The 17,716-nt window shown below is 37.1% G+C and overlaps 1 protein-coding gene across 1 annotated transcript in view; it reads left to right on the top strand.

The window, feature by feature from the left end:
• The first annotated feature begins 3,085 nt into the window (after positions 1 to 3,085).
• Positions 3,086 to 17,716, top strand: part of EPS15 (epidermal growth factor receptor pathway substrate 15) — a 91,936-nt gene continuing 77,305 nt past the window's right edge. The window contains exons 1-4 of the mRNA XM_011926257.1: positions 3,086 to 3,656; positions 4,596 to 4,741; positions 6,968 to 7,124; positions 11,203 to 11,288. Coding sequence (XP_011781647.1) covers positions 3,519 to 3,656; positions 4,596 to 4,741; positions 6,968 to 7,124; positions 11,203 to 11,288 — 527 coding nt within the window. The 5' untranslated portion in view covers positions 3,086 to 3,518. The remainder of the gene's footprint in view (positions 3,657 to 4,595; positions 4,742 to 6,967; positions 7,125 to 11,202; positions 11,289 to 17,716) is intronic.

Genomic DNA, 17,716 nt, shown 5'->3' with positions numbered 1-17,716 from the left:
ATATTCTGGGACAGTCTGTATGCAAATTTTTCCCATTTTGTGCAAGTGCTTTATGTATTAAAAAATTTGTCATGGTTCAAGAATCAATATAAGAAGAGATGCAGTGAAAAAAATGTCAGTTCTACCTTGCTCTCAATTGCTCCATTTATCCCTGCTCTCTGACCAATTTTCTTAATTTCTTATTTATCTTAGAATTTCTTTCTTTCTTTTTTTTTTGAGATGGAATCTCTCTCTATTGCCCGGGGTGGAGTGCAGTGGCACAATCTCAGGTCACTGCAGTCTCCACCTCCCAAGTTCAAGCAGTTCTCCTGCCGCAGCCTCCCAAGTAGCTGGGATTACAGGCATGCGCGCTACACTTGGCTAATTTTTTTGTATTTTTAGTAGAGATAGAGTTTTACTATGTTGGCCAGGCTGGTTTCGAACTCCTGACCTCAGGTGATCCACCCACCTGAGCCTCCTAAAGTGCTAGGATTACAGCCTATCTTAGAATTTCTTAATGCGAATATAAACAAATATAACTAATTATTTCCTCCTTACCACAAAAGATAACCCACTAAACACACTGTTCAACACTATACTTTTTCATAGTTAATGGTTTATCTTGGATACCTTTTCACTACGAGAGCCCCGTGATTCTTTTTTTCCTGGTTATTCAAGGCTACTGACAACAAACTGCATCCCATTTAAGTATATAATTTGATGAGTTTTGGCAATTATATGCCTGAAAGCACCACCACAGTTAAGACACACAATGTTCTTTATGATTTTTTTAATGCTTTATAGTATTTCATTATATAGATATACCATTTTTTAAAATAATTTTTTTACCTTAACTTCCCAGTGTAAAGTATACCATAATTTTTTAAACCAGGTTTTGTAGATGGGCATTTGGGTGCTAATACAAACAGTGCTGCAATTAATAATCTTTTTCATACAGCATTTCATATGGATGGATTCCCAGATGTGGGATTGCAGAGCCAAAGGGGAAATACATTTGCGATATGGTAGATGTTGCCAGTTTGCCCTTCAAAGGGGTGGTAGCAATTTGAGCATGTTAGGGGAAGAAAAATAATTTTTCCTATACGCTTTTAAGTTATTGACTAAGAACCCTGTAACAAAAGATAAGAGAAAAACAAGTTTATTAACATATATATTTCATATATACATGGAAGAAACTCAGGAAAAGAGTTAACTGTCTAATAGATGTCTTACAACTCAGGCTTGCTCTTGCTCCTGCTCTTGCCATGTGACACGTCTGCACCGCGTTTGCCTTTTGCCATGATTGGATGCTCCCTAAGGCCTCACCAGAGGTAGATGCTGGAGCCATGCTTAGTACATCCTGCAGAACTGTGAGCCAGTTAAACTTGTTTTCCTTATAAATGACCCAGCCTTGGGTATTTATTTATAGCAATATGAAGACGGACTAAAATACAGCACCCCAACGTGGCCTTTCCATCCTAGGAGCTGCCCAGGAGTGCCCTGGCTCCTGCAGGGCAGCAGTTGGGAGCCTTATGTCCCACATTGTGCCCAATCCTCCCACCACCACAGCTAGCTGAAGCCCAAAAATACCAGGACACATTCTCTCCAAACTCTGAGCTATTAGGAATACCTCCTTGACCATCTCTCGAGTGATCCAGTGAGAGAGAGAAAAAGAGCAGCTTCTGACATCCAGCCATAGCCGGCACTCACAGCGAGGCCATGTGATTTTCCTACTGAATCTTCAGTGGAGCCTCCCTTACACCTTTTCTACACCCTGGAATCAAGACAAGCTGCCCTGCACTTGGAGTTTTTTTGCATGTCTAACAACCATGGCTCCCTCCTGGACTTGTTCCTGTGGTCCCACCTGGAAGCCATTCAATGCACAGGAGGACCATTTCCCATACCCCCATGATTGCACCCTCAATCAGTCAGCAGCAAGCACCCATTGCCTAGCCATCCCCACCCCTTCCCCAAACTGTCTGAAAAACCCTAGCCCCTAAATTCTTGAGGAGATTGATTTGAGTAATAACTCTATCTTCTGTGTGGTGTGACCAGTTTTGCATCAATTAAACTCTTTACTGCAAAAGAAAAGAACTTAGCCTAATATAGCATCTTTAACAAAGAACAATGAATTTTTTTTTAACTCTTATTTTAGGTTCAGGGGTACATGTACAGGTTTGTTATATAGGTAAATTGCATGTCACAGGGGTTTGGTGTATTTTGTCATTCAATTAATAAATGATAGGTAGTTTTTTAAACCTCTTCCTCCCTCCACCCTCACATTGGCCCCAGTGTCTGTCGTTCCCTTCTTTGTGACTGCATTTACTCCATGTTTAGCTCCCACTTAGAAGCAAGAACATGTATTTGTTTTTCTGTTCCTGTGTTAGTTTGCTTAGGATAATGGCCTCCAGCTGTATCTGTTTTGCTGCAAAGGACATGATCTTGTTGTTTTTATGGCTGTGTAGTATTCCATGGTGTGTATGTACCACATTTTTTAAATCCAGTCTACCATTGGTGGGCATTTAGGTTGACTCCATGTCTTTGCTATTGTGAATAGTGCTGTGATGAACATATGTGTGCATATGGCTTTATGATAAACAATTTATATTCCTTTCGGTATATACCCAATAATAGGATTGCTGAGTCATTGGTGATTCTGCCTTAAGTTCTTTGAGAAATCGCCACAGTGTTTTCTACAATGGCTGAACTACTTTACATTCCCACCAGCAGCGTAAAGTTTGTTATATAATTCTTCTGGCGACACCTCTAGGCTGATAAGGGTCTGAAGTCATTTTGGGCAGGAACTGTTATCCTTCCTTGTAGAGAGGGCAAGAGGGACACCTTTGTAAATTTATATCCTGCTTTTAGGCATAGAGAGGGAGGGCAGAGAACTTTTTTTTTTTTTGATGCTACTACTTCTCAATGGCTTTCAGTTCGAAATAATCCTTATGCCAAAGTGGAATGTTTTGGGGTAGCATAGTCTGCTACCCCTCAGCTCCCATCAGCAGTGTAAGAAAATTTCCCCACAGTTTAGCTAAAAAAGTATGTTGTGAAACTTGGAGTTTTTGCCAATTAGGTGGAAAATGGTATTTCAGTATAGTTTTAACTTACAGTTTTCATCTGAGATTGGGCATATTTTTGTATGTTAAAGAATGGACCGTTTAAGGGGTTTGCTTGTCTGTAAAATATCTCTTCAAACTCTTTTTCCATTTTTCTGTTGGACTTTTTTTTTTTTCTGTTAATTTTTAGGAGCTCTTTATATGTTAGTGAGTGTACTTCTTTCTTTGCAGATGTTGTCTTCTCAAATTGTTGTTTGCCTTTGACATTGCAAAAACTTTAGTTGAAGGGTGCATCTCTAAATTTTTACTAAGGATATCTTCCTAAATATTTCTTACTTTTTATTTTTTTTCTTTTTCTCCCTCCATTCTTTCATCCCTCTCTCATTTTCCTCTTCTTTCCCTCCCAGCCCAATTTCTTAAAAAAGGATTTGAGAGCCTAAAGATGATTTATCATTGAACAATAATCAATTCAGTGGGTGAATGTTAAGTGCTTTTAATATATATGACCCTGGTTCATTTATTTTGAAGGCCATGTTTTTGGTATACTGTGCACTGGAGAAAGAACCTGTGCCAATGTCCTTGCCTCCAGCCTTGGTGCCACCATCTAAGAGAAAAACGGTCAGTATATCAGGCTCTGTGCGGTTGATCCCCTCTTCAGCATCAGCCAAGGAATCTTACCACTCCTTACCATCTATAGGCATTTTACCTACCAAAGCACCATTAAGACAGGTATAGATTTATCAGTGTTAAAGGATTTTTTTTTAACAAAGTGCATGGCGTTTAACAGTTTACTGTTTGACAAAGATAGAGCAATTAACGGGATAAAAATTTTAGAGCACCATCTGGTTGAACCTACATAATGTGATACTCCAGAGAAGACATATTCTTTCTACATTTGGCCTTGGGTCATATGAATGGTTTATTGACTTTATCTTGATCTCCCTGGAGTTAAAGTTAGAGATGGAAGATGCTCCATGCTAACATGGCATGTTTGCCCTGGCATAATTAATAGTTGTTTTTATTTTTGTTTGATCTCAGTTAACTCTTGATTCTTTGGGATCAAATTATCGAATTCTGGGTTGTCCAAGGCTTTTTTTTTTCTGCCCCCAGCCTGCCTCTTGTCAGATTGAGTAAAGGAAGATTAATGACAGGATAGGCAAATCAGCCAGTTTGGCTATGGTTAATACTGCTGGGTCAAACTATAAAAAATAAAGATTGAGAATTATCTGAGTATTTTGTTTATACAGACTTTCAGTTACCTATATTAATGTGGGCATAAGTCAAGAGTTAACTATGTTTGAATTTACTCATTTCTTAATAAAATGTGGAAATGTGCACCTATAGATAAGTCCTAATTGGCCTGTATTTTCTTCTGTTATTTTGTCTTCTGCACAGCATTTTGATTGAGATGTCATATGGAAGTGATACATTGTTGCTCTGAGTTAGTAGGGTAGAATTGTTCAGAATTTGTGATGGATACTGTAATGGATTGAAAGAGTGACACTTCAAAGTTTGTTTCATTTTGGCAGAAATACTGTTTTTTTCCCCCCCCTGTAGTGGGTTGTATCCCCTGCAGAAAAAGCTAAATATGATGAAATCTTCCTGAAAACTGATAAAGATATGGACGGATTTGTGTCTGGACTGGAGGTCCGTGAAATCTTCTTGAAAACAGGTTTACCTTCTACCTTACTAGCCCATATATGGTAAGAATTTATTTGATTTGATTTTTTTTAAATATGATTTTGTATCAATTCCAGTTTCTGCATTTTGAATTTTAGTCATTTATAAATAGGACAGCTTTTGTTTCAGAATTTTTATAGAGAAAATCAGAATCTGAAGAATTCTTCTGGCTAATGGACAAAAGCTTGAGAATGGGTTACCTGAAGCTTTATAAGATTGACAGCATCGGCTGGGCGCAGTGGCTAACGCTTGCAATCCCAGCACTTTGGGAGGCCGAGGCAGGTGGATCACCTGAGGTCAGGAGTTTGAGACCCACCTGGCCAACATGGTGAAACGCTGTCTCTACTAAAAATAAAAGAAATTAGCCAGACACGGTGGTGCGCACCTGTAGTTCCAGCCACTAGGGACGGTGAGGCAGAATTGCTTGAACCTGGGAGGTGGAGGTTGCAGTGAGCCAAGATCACGCCATTGCACTCCAGCCTGGGCAACAAGAGTGAAACTCCATCTCAAAAATGGGATGGGATGGGATGGGATGGGATGGGATGGGACGGGATGTTAATTGTTACTAGAATGTTAAAATCCAGCTTCTATTTATATCAATTAAACTTAAAATTTTCAGAGAATCCAGGTATATGAAATTTAAACAATATAAAGAACAGTATCTTCAAGGCATACCTGCATAATTTTATAGTGTATATGTATACTTTCATACCTTCACATAGGAATAACATACTTGGTCCTTGAAAAAGACAAACCCTAGTGTCTTTAATGAATTTCACAGAAAATGAGATAATGTATATGAAAATGCTTTATAGCCGGGCGCGGTGGCTCAAGCCTGTAATCCCAGCACTTTGGGAGTCCGAGGCGGGCGGATCACGAGGTCAGGAGATCGAGACCATCCTGGCTAACACGGTGAAACCCCATCTCTACTAAAAAATACAAAAAACTAGCCGGGCGAGGTGGCGGGCGCCTGTAGTCCTAGCTACTCTGGAGGCTGAGGCAGGAGAATGGCGTAAACCCGGGAGGCGGAGCTTGCAGTGAGCTGAGATCCGGCCACTGTACTCCAGCCTGGGCGACAGAGCGAGACTCCGTCTCAAAAAAAAAAAGAAAAGAAAATGCTTTATAATGTGTCTGCTGCCAATCCAACTAATGATACCAGAGGTTATCTTCAGGTTCTCAAGAGGCAGAAACCTCAAAAGTTGAACCACATAGTTGTAAAGAGAAAAGAACGGAGGCAGACAGTAAGTAGATCTGCCTTAAAAGAAATAAGAACCCAAGACTGGGAAAGATTAAATATGCATAACTAGTAGTAGCTGCCGCTATTGAGTGCCTAGGGTAGGCACTATACTCAATAAATGGCAGCTGTCACTGGCTTGATGTGCCCAAACTTTTTATATATCCTGTCTTTAATTCCCATAGTAATTTTACAAGATGGGTGTTATCGTCTCCACTTTATAGATGAGGAAACTAAGATTTGGAGAGGTTAAAAAAATTTAGCCAAGGTTACAAGAAGAAATAAGTAGAAAAGCTGGAATTTAAGATCTATGTGACACATAGTCTTTTTAAGTATGTAGTCTTTTCATCAGACCCTACTGGCCTTCAATGAGTTAAACAGATCAGGATTTCAGAAAGCTGAACTTCTTTTTTTTTACTTGCAGAAAAAGAAAATAGAGTAAAACGTTTGCTGTTTCTCTTCAAGTGATTGTGTAAAGCTTTCCAGATTGCTGCCTTTTCCTCACATGTGATTTCCATTTGCAGCTGTTCATTCTGCTTTGGCTTGGTGATCCTTGTATCCTCCTACTCCAAGAGTTGCAGGAGGCATAGCAACATGAAAATTGTGCTTGTTTTAGAATCCTTCTGATGCCACCAGTGAATCAAATTTGTTGAGACTTAGGTTTTATCTTTAATATCTTTTAATGTTAAAAATGTGTTGGGAGTAAGGAATGTTAGAATTCTTTGGCCCACCACAACTTTTACTGTATAGTGGTTCTGAAAATTGGTAAGAAAACACAAAGTGTAAACCCAGATTAGAGGCTCTTGCTCAGCACCAGGGTGACCATTCTCTTTTTACCATCTTAGCTGATCTACCTCTTCGAACAGTTGAGTGAGTTTTTAATAACCTGCAAGTTGGTGTGACTGTCTTTTTAAATTCACCACATTATTTTTAAAAAGCTGCATAGTGGTACTTTCTCTCTGGACTTTTTGCAGTTGTGGCACTTATATACCTTTTATTTTGTTTATTTGTGCAGGTCATTATGCGACACAAAGGACTGTGGGAAGCTTTCAAAGGATCAGTTTGCCTTGGCTTTTCACTTAATCAGTCAGAAGTTAATCAAGGGCATTGATCCTCCTCACGTTCTTACTCCTGAAATGATTCCACCATCAGACAGGGCCAGTTTACGAAAGGTAAGAAAGCTTAAAAGAAAACCTGAATGCATTAATTTCAAAGGAACAAATACTATGTCAAAGTACAGATTCAATTTGGATGGAATAGAAGAGAAAATGTATCTGGCTAAGAGCAGAACAGTATACTGTTTGTGGTTTAGTTTGTGCCTATAAATATGTTGGAGTGCCTTGTATAACATCCTTGGCTAGTAGCTTGTTTACGCCATTCATTAAACATGACAACTATATTTCCAATCTTAAAATTGGAAAATGTGGACTTATTTTTCCTTTGCTGGATTTGTGAATTAAGTTTCATGAATAGATTATAAAAGGAAAGCTATAAAAATTAAATTATTGTGTTTTACTTGATGATTCACTCTTACATAAAATGATACAAATTTGAAAACAGAATCTTGCATATGATGGTTGCTTGGTGTCAATTTTACATTAAAAAAACCTCCAAGGAAAACATTATGTTGAGGATATATCTGTGTGGTTTTTGCCATAGATGACCTTTTATTCCTGAGTGTACTGCTGAATTTCATATTTGAACAGCCAGAAGTGGGTTTTACCTAGTTTTGGTTTCTGGACAGCAGTGAGAATTTTCAAAACTTCATTGTTTTAGTCATGCCTTGATTTTTCTCTCATGTAGAAACCCTTCCTAGTATAATGCATTTACAATATCTTGGCCTTTAGTAGACCTTTGAAAGGACTTGCATACCATAGTGGCTATTTGCCTTTAAAAATAAATACTTTGTATTTTTAAATTTCTTATGGCCTATAAAGTAACCATGGCTATGGCGATTTTTCAGGGTTGTTACACAGTAATAAGAGTTGTCAAATGTGTGGTATGAGGGGAGCTCTTTAAAATATAGAATATTTTGGGTTTTGAATTAATTTTGTCACATAGTTCTTAAAAATCCCATTTTAAAAAGCTTAACAAAAATCAAATTGGGACCGAGCACAGTGGCTGACACCTGTAATTCCAGTATTTTGTGAGTCCAAGGTGGGAGGATCACTTGAGGCCAGGAGTTCCAGAACAGCCTGGGCAACATAGCAAGACCCTGTTTCTACAAAAACAAAAAAATTAGCCAAGTGCATTGGCACTTACTTGTAGTTCTAGCTACTCGGGGGGCTGAGGCAGGAGGATCACTTGAACCCAGGGTCTTGCAACAGAGCAAGACCCTGTCTCTTAAAGAAAGAAAGAAAGAAAATTGAATTTTTTAAGTAAACTAAATGGAATTTATAACTCAGGTATGGAGAGTTACTTACAGTAGTTTTGGTCCTTATTTGTAATAAAATAAATATTATCTGCTTTGTGAGTTATTGGGGGGGCATTTTGTGAATTTTTTGATTCCTTATGGACATGGGTCCCTTAAGTTGTGGAAAAGACTGAAAGTGATGCCACCCAGAAAGATAAGGTTACTGAATTTGCATTTTTGCTCTTTGCTATATAACTGTACCTCAGTTATGGAATACTGTGTTGTTTCATGCTTTCTTTCACCTATGCAGACTGTTTTTTTTTTTTTTCGCCTTCTTCATTTTATAACCTATTCAGTTGCCTACCAACACAAATTACAGATATGACAGAAATTTCTGGAGCAAATTAAGTTTGTTCACTGAAGTCTCTATGTTAGTAGATACTTGAAGTTGCATGAGGTATACAGTTGTCTGAAGTTCATTCACTAGATTATAGATACATTTGTCTCTTTATGTCAGACACCAGCATTATTCATGGAAATGGGAATTTATCACTGCTGTCTTATCTATTAACCCAAAATTTTAACTTTAAAAATGAAAACTTGCATTGTTTTATCTTTCAAATAACCTCTTTTCTCTTTAATCTGTTTTTTTTAGTACTGCATATTTTGCAGCTTTGACTAATCCTTTTTTGAATGTTGCTTTCCTTTCTGTGTTTTTTCTAGTTTGGACTATTTTTTCCATTCTGCAGCACTCTGCTTTTCGCCTTTCTTGTACTGTCAGTTTCTTAACTCTACTCTCTCTCAAGGTTAGAGCTTTATTTTATGCCTTTTTTAGCTTTGTAGTTTTTGGTTTACAAGATACATTTTGAAATGAGAGGTTTTTTATTCAGCAAAAAAGAGAAAATTCCTAAACAGCATGCTTTTGTCACATGTCACTTGGTCCTTGTGTGCATTTTAGCCTACCTTCCCTAGGCTCTCTGATCCACTTAACATCACCAAAGTGGAATTTTTGTGTAATACACAAGATAGGGTGAGAGAAAACATTTTGAAAGAAGGGGACATGCTATGTATTTTTCCTCATATATCCTTCAAATGCTACATAAAATATTAACTAAACTTTTTTCAATATCTGAGGTGTCACTTTCCAGCTTGTTTGAGGTTAAACTAATTTGTCTCACTCTGTCTTATTTGATGATAATTTTACGGGGAGGACTATAAAATGTGAGTCACCTTTTTTTTTGAGTTAGAGTGACAGAGGAGGTGTGGTAGTCACAAGTTCTTTGATACATTTGCACCTCTGATAGCAAATTTTTCATAACATTCAAGTGAAGTAAGTTACTCTTGCTGATAAAAGTGAGACCAAGTGCTAATGTTTCATTTTGTTTAGCTGTCTGGCCAGGCCTAGCTCATAGGTCAGGTTTAGACAGAATTAAACTACTAGTGAATAGTTGTCGCATTCAGAAATCCACTTTAAAATACCTAATTTAATTTAACATTGATACGTTTTTGTGTATCAGTGGAACACAGAAAACAAGAGGTGTATTTCATACAAAGCTATAATTAATATAAAATTGAGATTAGTATTAAACCTTCCTAGATGAATTTTAGTACTGATAGTCAAAACAGCTTAGTACTAAAAGTGCAGTGTGGCATAAAGAAATATAAAAGGAATTACTTGCTAAATTTTATTGATGTACCTGTTTTATCAAATTTACTTTTAGAGTAATAATTTTATTTACCTAAATGATCTTGATATGCAAGTGCCACTGGGGGCATTGCGTGAAATAGCACTTTAATCAGAAGACTCTTGATTAAACTGCGTATTGGCTGGGTTCAACTTTGAGCAAGTCATTTAATCTGTTTCCTCAGTTCTAAAATGGAGTTAATAATAATATCTGCCCTACCTACTGCTCACTTTACAGATTAGTGTTGAGAATTAACTAGTGGAATTTAAAGTGCTTAGTGAATTGTAAATTAGTATATAAATGTGAGGAGATGAGATATTGTGTGCTTTTAGGTTTCTTCTGTTGTGCAAGCTGTTGACGTAAATTAACTATACAACAACATTAAGTATTAACACTAAGTCTTATGTTCTGTTATATAAAGTCAGCAGTATATCTTAGTTTTTACATGTTCAGGCCTCAGTTTTAACATTTCCAGATGGTAATTATCCTGTTATTTGTTAATCTGGTTGTAGCATTGGGTGTAGATGAAATGTCTGAGGAAGCATTTATTTTTTCGCTCTGACTTCAGCCAGCTCCCTGGGGCATCAACGATAGTTTGCAAAGTACATAGAGCCAAGGTAGAAACAACTCAATGGGAGGCCACATATTTTAAGAACATATTCTATTGAAGAGTTAATTATAACAATAGCTTACTTTTATAAAAGGTCACAGTTTGTAGAATGATGATTTACTTTAAATAAAATAGACACAGTATGTAAAAAAAGTATAAATTCCTTGAATTAAATAAAATCAACCGCTACTATAGGTCTGAGATTCAACAAATACAAATATAAATAAATCACCATCAATTTTTCTAAGAATTTATACTTCGGTGGAGGAATTAATTTATGAATCTGGCATCTCTTTTACTGCAAGGTTCTGAACGGGCTAGGATCAAGTGACAAAGACATTCAGATCGGAGGTGGGGATGGGGTACGTAGTATAGAATAACAGTTTTCAGAGAATTTAAGGGAAATGTAAATGTCTTACTATATAATTAAGTATAAAATTATATATAATTGCACTGGATATGATTTTTTTTAATGGAAAGTGTCAGTAATAGAGTAAAATATGAAATACTTTGTATCTGGGTAGAGCTTTAATATTTTTAGTGTCTTGTTATATATTGCATAATTTTATAGTAATGTATAATTGTGAACTTTTTGTTTTTAGAACATCATAGGATCAAGTCCTGTTGCAGATTTCTCTGCTATTAAGGAACTAGATACTCTTAACAATGAAATAGTTGACCTACAGAGGTATGTAAAGCAAAATTACAGCCTACTCATAAACACACACACACACACACACACACACACAAAGTACATACATGTATATATGTATACAACCTCCTCCCCACACACACCTTTCTGTTTCTAATGTATATTTTGATAAATGCTACCTTATTTGGTTAAGTACCACAGTTCTGTTTGAACGGAGTCAGGGTACTTCATCATATATGAGGCAGCCTTTAATTGCAGGATACACTATACTTATGTACCACTGAAAAGTCACTGCCAAATAAACAATGACATGCCATTAACTATAAGGTACTGTTTGATTTCATTTAGAGAAAAATACGAAAAAATGTATATCCTAGAATGACTGAAAAATAGTTTTTCTCCAACCTTAGATATTTGAATAACATATTAGAAAAATGTTATCATTTCATACATTTAATAGATGGAATGTTAAATTCAGACACCATGCCAGGAGCTTTCATAATTATTATTTGACCCTCACACAAACCTTGTAATTTGAGATAGGTGGTGGTGTTTCTATTTTACAGGTAAGAAACTTAAGATGCTTAGATTATTTTGCCCAAAATGATACAAGCTTGTCAGCTGTAGAGCTAATACCTGATCCCAGGACTACTTTATTCTAAGTTGAATCTTCTTTCTTATACATAGGTACTATGTAGGAAAGACTCAAATACAATTAGATTCGAATCTGAGTATAGCAGATAGTATTGGTACTTCCTTAATTTCCGTGTTCCCTGGAAACTTTGTAGTAATACTGATTGTAAAAATGACTATAAAATAACTTTTTAAAAATAAGACAGTTTTTCTGTCTACAGGGCACTGTATCTAAATATTCGCACCAATCTTTTTCTTTTTTTAACCCTCACAACACTTTGAAGCAGATAATGGCTGATATACTTCATTTTACTGACAGTATTGAGACATAAGGAGATTAAATGAGTTAACTGCCTTATATGGCAAGAATTTGGCAATGATCTTAACCTTATCTGTGAGACTATATTGAGATTTCTGTAGAAAAACTGGTTGTTAGAATTTTTCAGTTGTAAGAAAGAACTAAACCCAAACTAACTTAAAGAGTGAAATTTATTGACTTGGGAAACTGAAACCTTTCAAAGGTAGGGCTGGCTTAAAGCATTCCTTGATATTGAGGCTCAGATGATATAATCAGTTCTCTTGCTCTCCATTTCTTGTTTCCATTTCCACTGGGTTAATTCCATTCTCAGATAAGACTTTCTCCTTATTTTGGCAAGAGGGCTATAGTATATCTAGCTACATGTACTTATAATTTCAAGTTTGGTGAAGAGCGCCTCTCTTCTGGCATTTCCTGGAAAAGACCTGAAATTCAGTCTAATTGGATTGGCTTATTGGCCTTTTCCTATGACATAAAACTTCTAATATGGAAATCCGACCAGGACAAAAAACCCTTCATGGTGATTGTATAGTTTAATTTTGTCCTTACTCATGGGAAAAAAAAATCAAATCCAGAGTCACACGTCATGTTAAGAGACAGTACTGGTATCAAAACCAGATTGTATAAGTTCAGCATTCTTTCTGTTGTACAATTCTGCCACTCATTAGGATTTTTAAGTTTTTGACTTTGGTTCAAAATAGAAGTAGTAAACACTTAATTACTGAATCTATAATGGTGTTTAGGCTTTTCATTTTCATGTGGTCCATAAACATTTTTGCTTCCCTATATATGTTATATACATGTTATAGTAGGTACATTTGAAAATACTTATCTTCTGGGCCTCTTAAGCCTATGAAAATGGATACATACACCAATGTTCTAGGACTTGCTTGATTTGACTTCAAGTGTACTTGTTTAATGTATAAAATATTTCTATAATGAATTTTAATGGGAATTAGAGCATCATAGATAAAATGCTCTTGCTGTTGAAAACATTATTTGTTACACTTTGGTCAACTAATCTTTCAATAACTTTTAGTAACTATAATGTTAAGTTGTACCAGTGGCAGTCTTATATAGTAAATGATAGCTGGCAACATGAAAATAACGTACCTAATATTTTGTGACTGTCTTATTATGAAAATCAGAGAATTTCAAAACCTTGTTAGTTTTTAGGGTGTAGTCACATTTTATAAATGTGTGATGTATTTATACATGATTTGACATTTGTGAAAATATTTTTGCTAGACTTTTATTTTAGGTGAGATCTACAGTGTAGGCAACTTACATAATCTGTCAACTCCATTAGTGTCATAGTCAGACTCATCGTTGTTAAAATATGCTTTTGTAAATAGTTGTATTAGGTCATTATCACCAAATCTTCAAGGTATTACATTATAAAAACCTTGGTTTTTATTCTTGTGAATGACCGTTTTTTCCGTGCAAAGTTAAAATTCTTCAGCCTTTAATTTTTTTTTTTTTTTTGAAACAGAGTCTGGCTCTGTTGCCCAGGCTGGAGTGCAGTGGCCAGATCTTAGCTCACTGCAAGCTCCACCTCCTGGGTTTATGCCATTCTCCTGCCTCGGCCTCCCGAGTAGCTGGGACTACAGGCACCCGCCATCACACCCGGCTAGTTTTTTGTATTTTTTTAGTAGAGACGGGGTTTCACCATGTTAGCCAGGATGGTCTCGATCTCCTGACCTCGTGATCCTCCCATCTTGGCCTCCCAAAGTGCTGGGATTATAGGCTTGAGCCACCACGCCCGGCCTAATTTTTTTATTAATGTATAATAAGGATGTGATGAGTGTGACTACAAAACAAGAAAAAATAATTTAAACAGATTTTGTTTGTGGCTTTTACTAAATTGTTACCTGATAAAATGTTAGCCAGTTCTTTGGTTTTGAGATGAAGATACTTAGTTTTAGTCCAGGGGCTGGGCGTGGTAGCTCATGTATGTAATCCCAGCAGTTTGCGGGGCTGAGGCAGGTGTGTCACTTGAGAGTTCGAGACCAGCCTGCCCAAGATGGTCAAAGCCCGTTCTCTACTAAAAATACAAAAATTAGACAAGCGTGATGGCGCACATCTGTAATTCCAGCTACTCAGGAGGCTGAGACAGGAGAATCACTTGAGCCTGAGAAGCAGAGGTTGCAGTGAGCCGTTGCACTCCAGTCTGGGCAACAGAGTAAGACTCGTCTCAAAAAAAAAAAAAAAATTTTTTTTTTTTTTAGTCCAGGGATCAAACCTCTAAGTAAACAGCATGTATGATGTGAAATTGTAATTACTGTATAATGAATATAGTGCTTTACAATACTTTTGTCTTGATGATAGTTATAATACATATTCATTGTAAAATTCGGGAAATAGATAAATGCATAATGAAAAAAGGAATATGTTTTTTAGAATCATATTTTGTTTTAAGCATTGCAAACCAGTGGAAATATTGAAAGCAGTATATAAACTTGAGTTAGTTGGGTAAAGAATGTTCTTTGTTATTGGTCAGAAAATGAGATTTCATTGTCTTTGTTTTCATCTTTAGTTCACCAAATTGTTTCTTTTTTTTTTTTTGAGACGGAGTCTCACTCTGTCGCCCGGGCTGGCGTGCAGTGGCCGGATCTCAGCTCACTGCAAGCTCCGCCTCCTGGGTTTACGCCATTCTCCTGCCTCAGCCTCCCGAGTAGCTCGGACTACAGGCGTCCACCACCTCGCCCGGCTAGTTTTTCGTATTTTTTAGTAGAGACGGGGTTTCACCGTGTTAGCCAGGATGGTCTTTATCTCCTGACCTCGTGATCCGCCCGTCTCGGCCTCCCAAAGTACTGAGATTACAGGCTTGAGCCACCGCGCCCGGCCCAAATTGTTTCTAGTAGAAAATATAAGACATTGGGAGCTTGAGGCAAGATACCTTTTGGTATATTTTAAAAATTTTTCTGTGATTTCTTCAACATTTGCTATTAATTAAATGATTTAATTATGCCAATTAGATTAAATTAGTATGATATTTTTAACTTAAGGAAAAGCAATACAGGTAGTTGTCATATAACACTCATCAAATACCCTAATCTTTTACTTGAGCTCAAGACCTGTATTTTTCATTGCCTACTAGTGTTTTCATCTGAATATCTAGTAAGATAGGACTTGTCTAATTGTCCCCTCACCTCTGTTTTCTATCTCCCTTGTCAGTGACATCACCATTCACCTAGTCACTCAAGCTAGAAACCTGAGATTTTTCTTCTTCTCATCTTTAGTCTTCTACCTTTGCAGTGTCCCTTGAATTCGTTCCTATCTTCCCTTTTGTCTGATCAACTTCTCACTCTTCAAATCTCACCTTGGACATCATTTCCTCTGGGAGATGAAGCCTTCCTTGACTTTACCTCCCAACCTCTATTCTCTCTTCAAGTCTTATTTAAAAGCCTATTTTATGTAGTCTTTATATTTACAACTGTTATAACATTTATCATACTTTGTTATAATTCTGTGTTTTTTAAATCTCCAACTAGATTATGTGCTTCTTAAGCACAGGGGCTGCTTGTATCCCTAGTGTTTAGCTTATAATAGATGAGAAAATAATCTTTTCAATATTGTTGAAATCTGTCTTCTCTGTTCTATGTTTCTTTCTTAGTTTTAGCCTTTATATTTTATCTGGATCATGGCTGTGACCTCCTCATTGGCTCCCTGCTTTGAGTCTTTTCCTCCTTTGGACCATCCTACTTCCAACTGATACATAAAATACAACTCAGATCCCTCAGTGACTTCCCATCTCCAGCTGAATCCAGTTCACTTCTTTGAACATGGCGTAAAGGCTCATCCTTCATGGTGTTCACTTGGCATCCTGACCATTCTTCTGTCTTAGCCACCTCTCACAGTATGCTCCCTTATGGTACTGTAAAGCTATTTGAGAACAGATACAGTGTGTTTGCTCTTTGTACTCTGAGTGCTCAGTACAGTACTTGAATCTACTATTTCAGCTTTATCCCCTTTCTCCAGTTGTATGATAGATGGGTTTATTACCTCTTACTTCAACATACCACCACTTTTATTCCTCTGTGCCTCTGATCCTACTGTTCCCCTTTGCCTGAAGCACACCTTTTACCTTATAAAGTTTTTTTTCATGTTCAAGACGCATCTTAAATATTGTCTGTTCTGTCAAGGCTTCCATGAAATCTTCAGATTGCTAGTTATTCTTTTCTCTTCTTCCAGAGGCTTTATTCCTTTATTGTAGTATTTTCTACTGTTTATAGTAATTTATATCGCTTTTTTGGTAAATTTTTAATTCCTAAGGGCAAGAGCTATGTCTTGTTCATTTTGGTAGGCCTGGAAATTAACACACACATTACTTGACCCCGTGGAATTAGTATAACCTAGTTGGTTGAATGAATGACTCAAAGTATATTATAAATATTGGAATATTTCCAAGACTTACTTTCTGCAAAATTTATGACAGAATAAAAGCCATGTGTTAAATGTTGAACTAAGGCAAAGACCTTCTGAATAATTGCTTATTTTGAAGACTATAGGAAAGGATTTTAGGCCGGACACAGTGGCTCACACCTGTAATCCCAGCACTTTGGGAGGCTGCGGCGTGTGGATCACCTGAGGTCAGGAGTTTGAGACCAGCCTGGCCAACATGGCGAAACCCCATCTGTACTAAAAATACAAAAATTAGCTGGGCATGGTGGCGCATGCCTATAATCCCAGCTACTCAGGAGGCTGAGACATGAGAATCGCTTGAACCTGGGAGGCAGAGGTTGCAGTGAGCTGAGGTCATGCCACTGTGCTCCAGTTTAGGCAACAGAGTGAGACTCAGTCTCAAAAAAAAAAAAAAAAGAGAGAAAGAAAAGGATTTTATATATAAAAGGTTTTTAAATCCTCACAGGAGCATTAAGGTTAGTGGGCTGATTTTTTTTTTAAATATTCTGCAGACTTAGTGTTTTTTTTTCCCACTTTAAAAAATTGTGGTAAAATACACATAACATAGTAATTTATCATCTTAACCATTTTTAGATGAACAATTCAGTGGTATGAAATATATTCACATGGCCAGGCGAAGTAGCTTATGCCTGTAATCCCAGCACTTTGGGAGGCCGAGACGGGCGAATCATCTGAGATCAGGAGTTCAAGACCAGCCTGGCCAACATGACGAAACCCTGTCTCTACTAAAAATACAAAAACTAGCTGGGCGTGGTGGCAGGCGCCTGGAATCCCAGTTACTCATGAGGCTGAGGCAGGAGAATCGCTTGAACCCTGGAGGTGGAGGTTATGGTGAGCCAAGATTACACCACTGCACTCCAGCCTGGGCGACAAGAGCGAGACTCCGTTTCAAAAAAAGAAAAAGAAATATATTCACAGTGTTGTGCAACCATCATCACCATTTATTTCCAAGACTCTTTTCATCTTATAAAACTGAAACCCCATACCCATTAAACAATAACTCCCCATACTCTACTCCCTCCCATTTTCCTTGCCCTTCCCTAGAGCAGCCACCATTCTATTTTCTGTCTCTCTGATTTTGAATATTGTA

This window comes from Colobus angolensis, unplaced genomic scaffold, assembly GCF_000951035.1.
Source record: "Colobus angolensis palliatus isolate OR3802 unplaced genomic scaffold, Cang.pa_1.0 Scaffold68, whole genome shotgun sequence".
NCBI lineage: Eukaryota > Metazoa > Chordata > Mammalia > Primates > Cercopithecidae > Colobus > Colobus angolensis.
The sequence above is the reverse complement of the archived record's forward strand: the minus strand, read 5'-3'. Positions and strand labels throughout refer to the sequence as shown.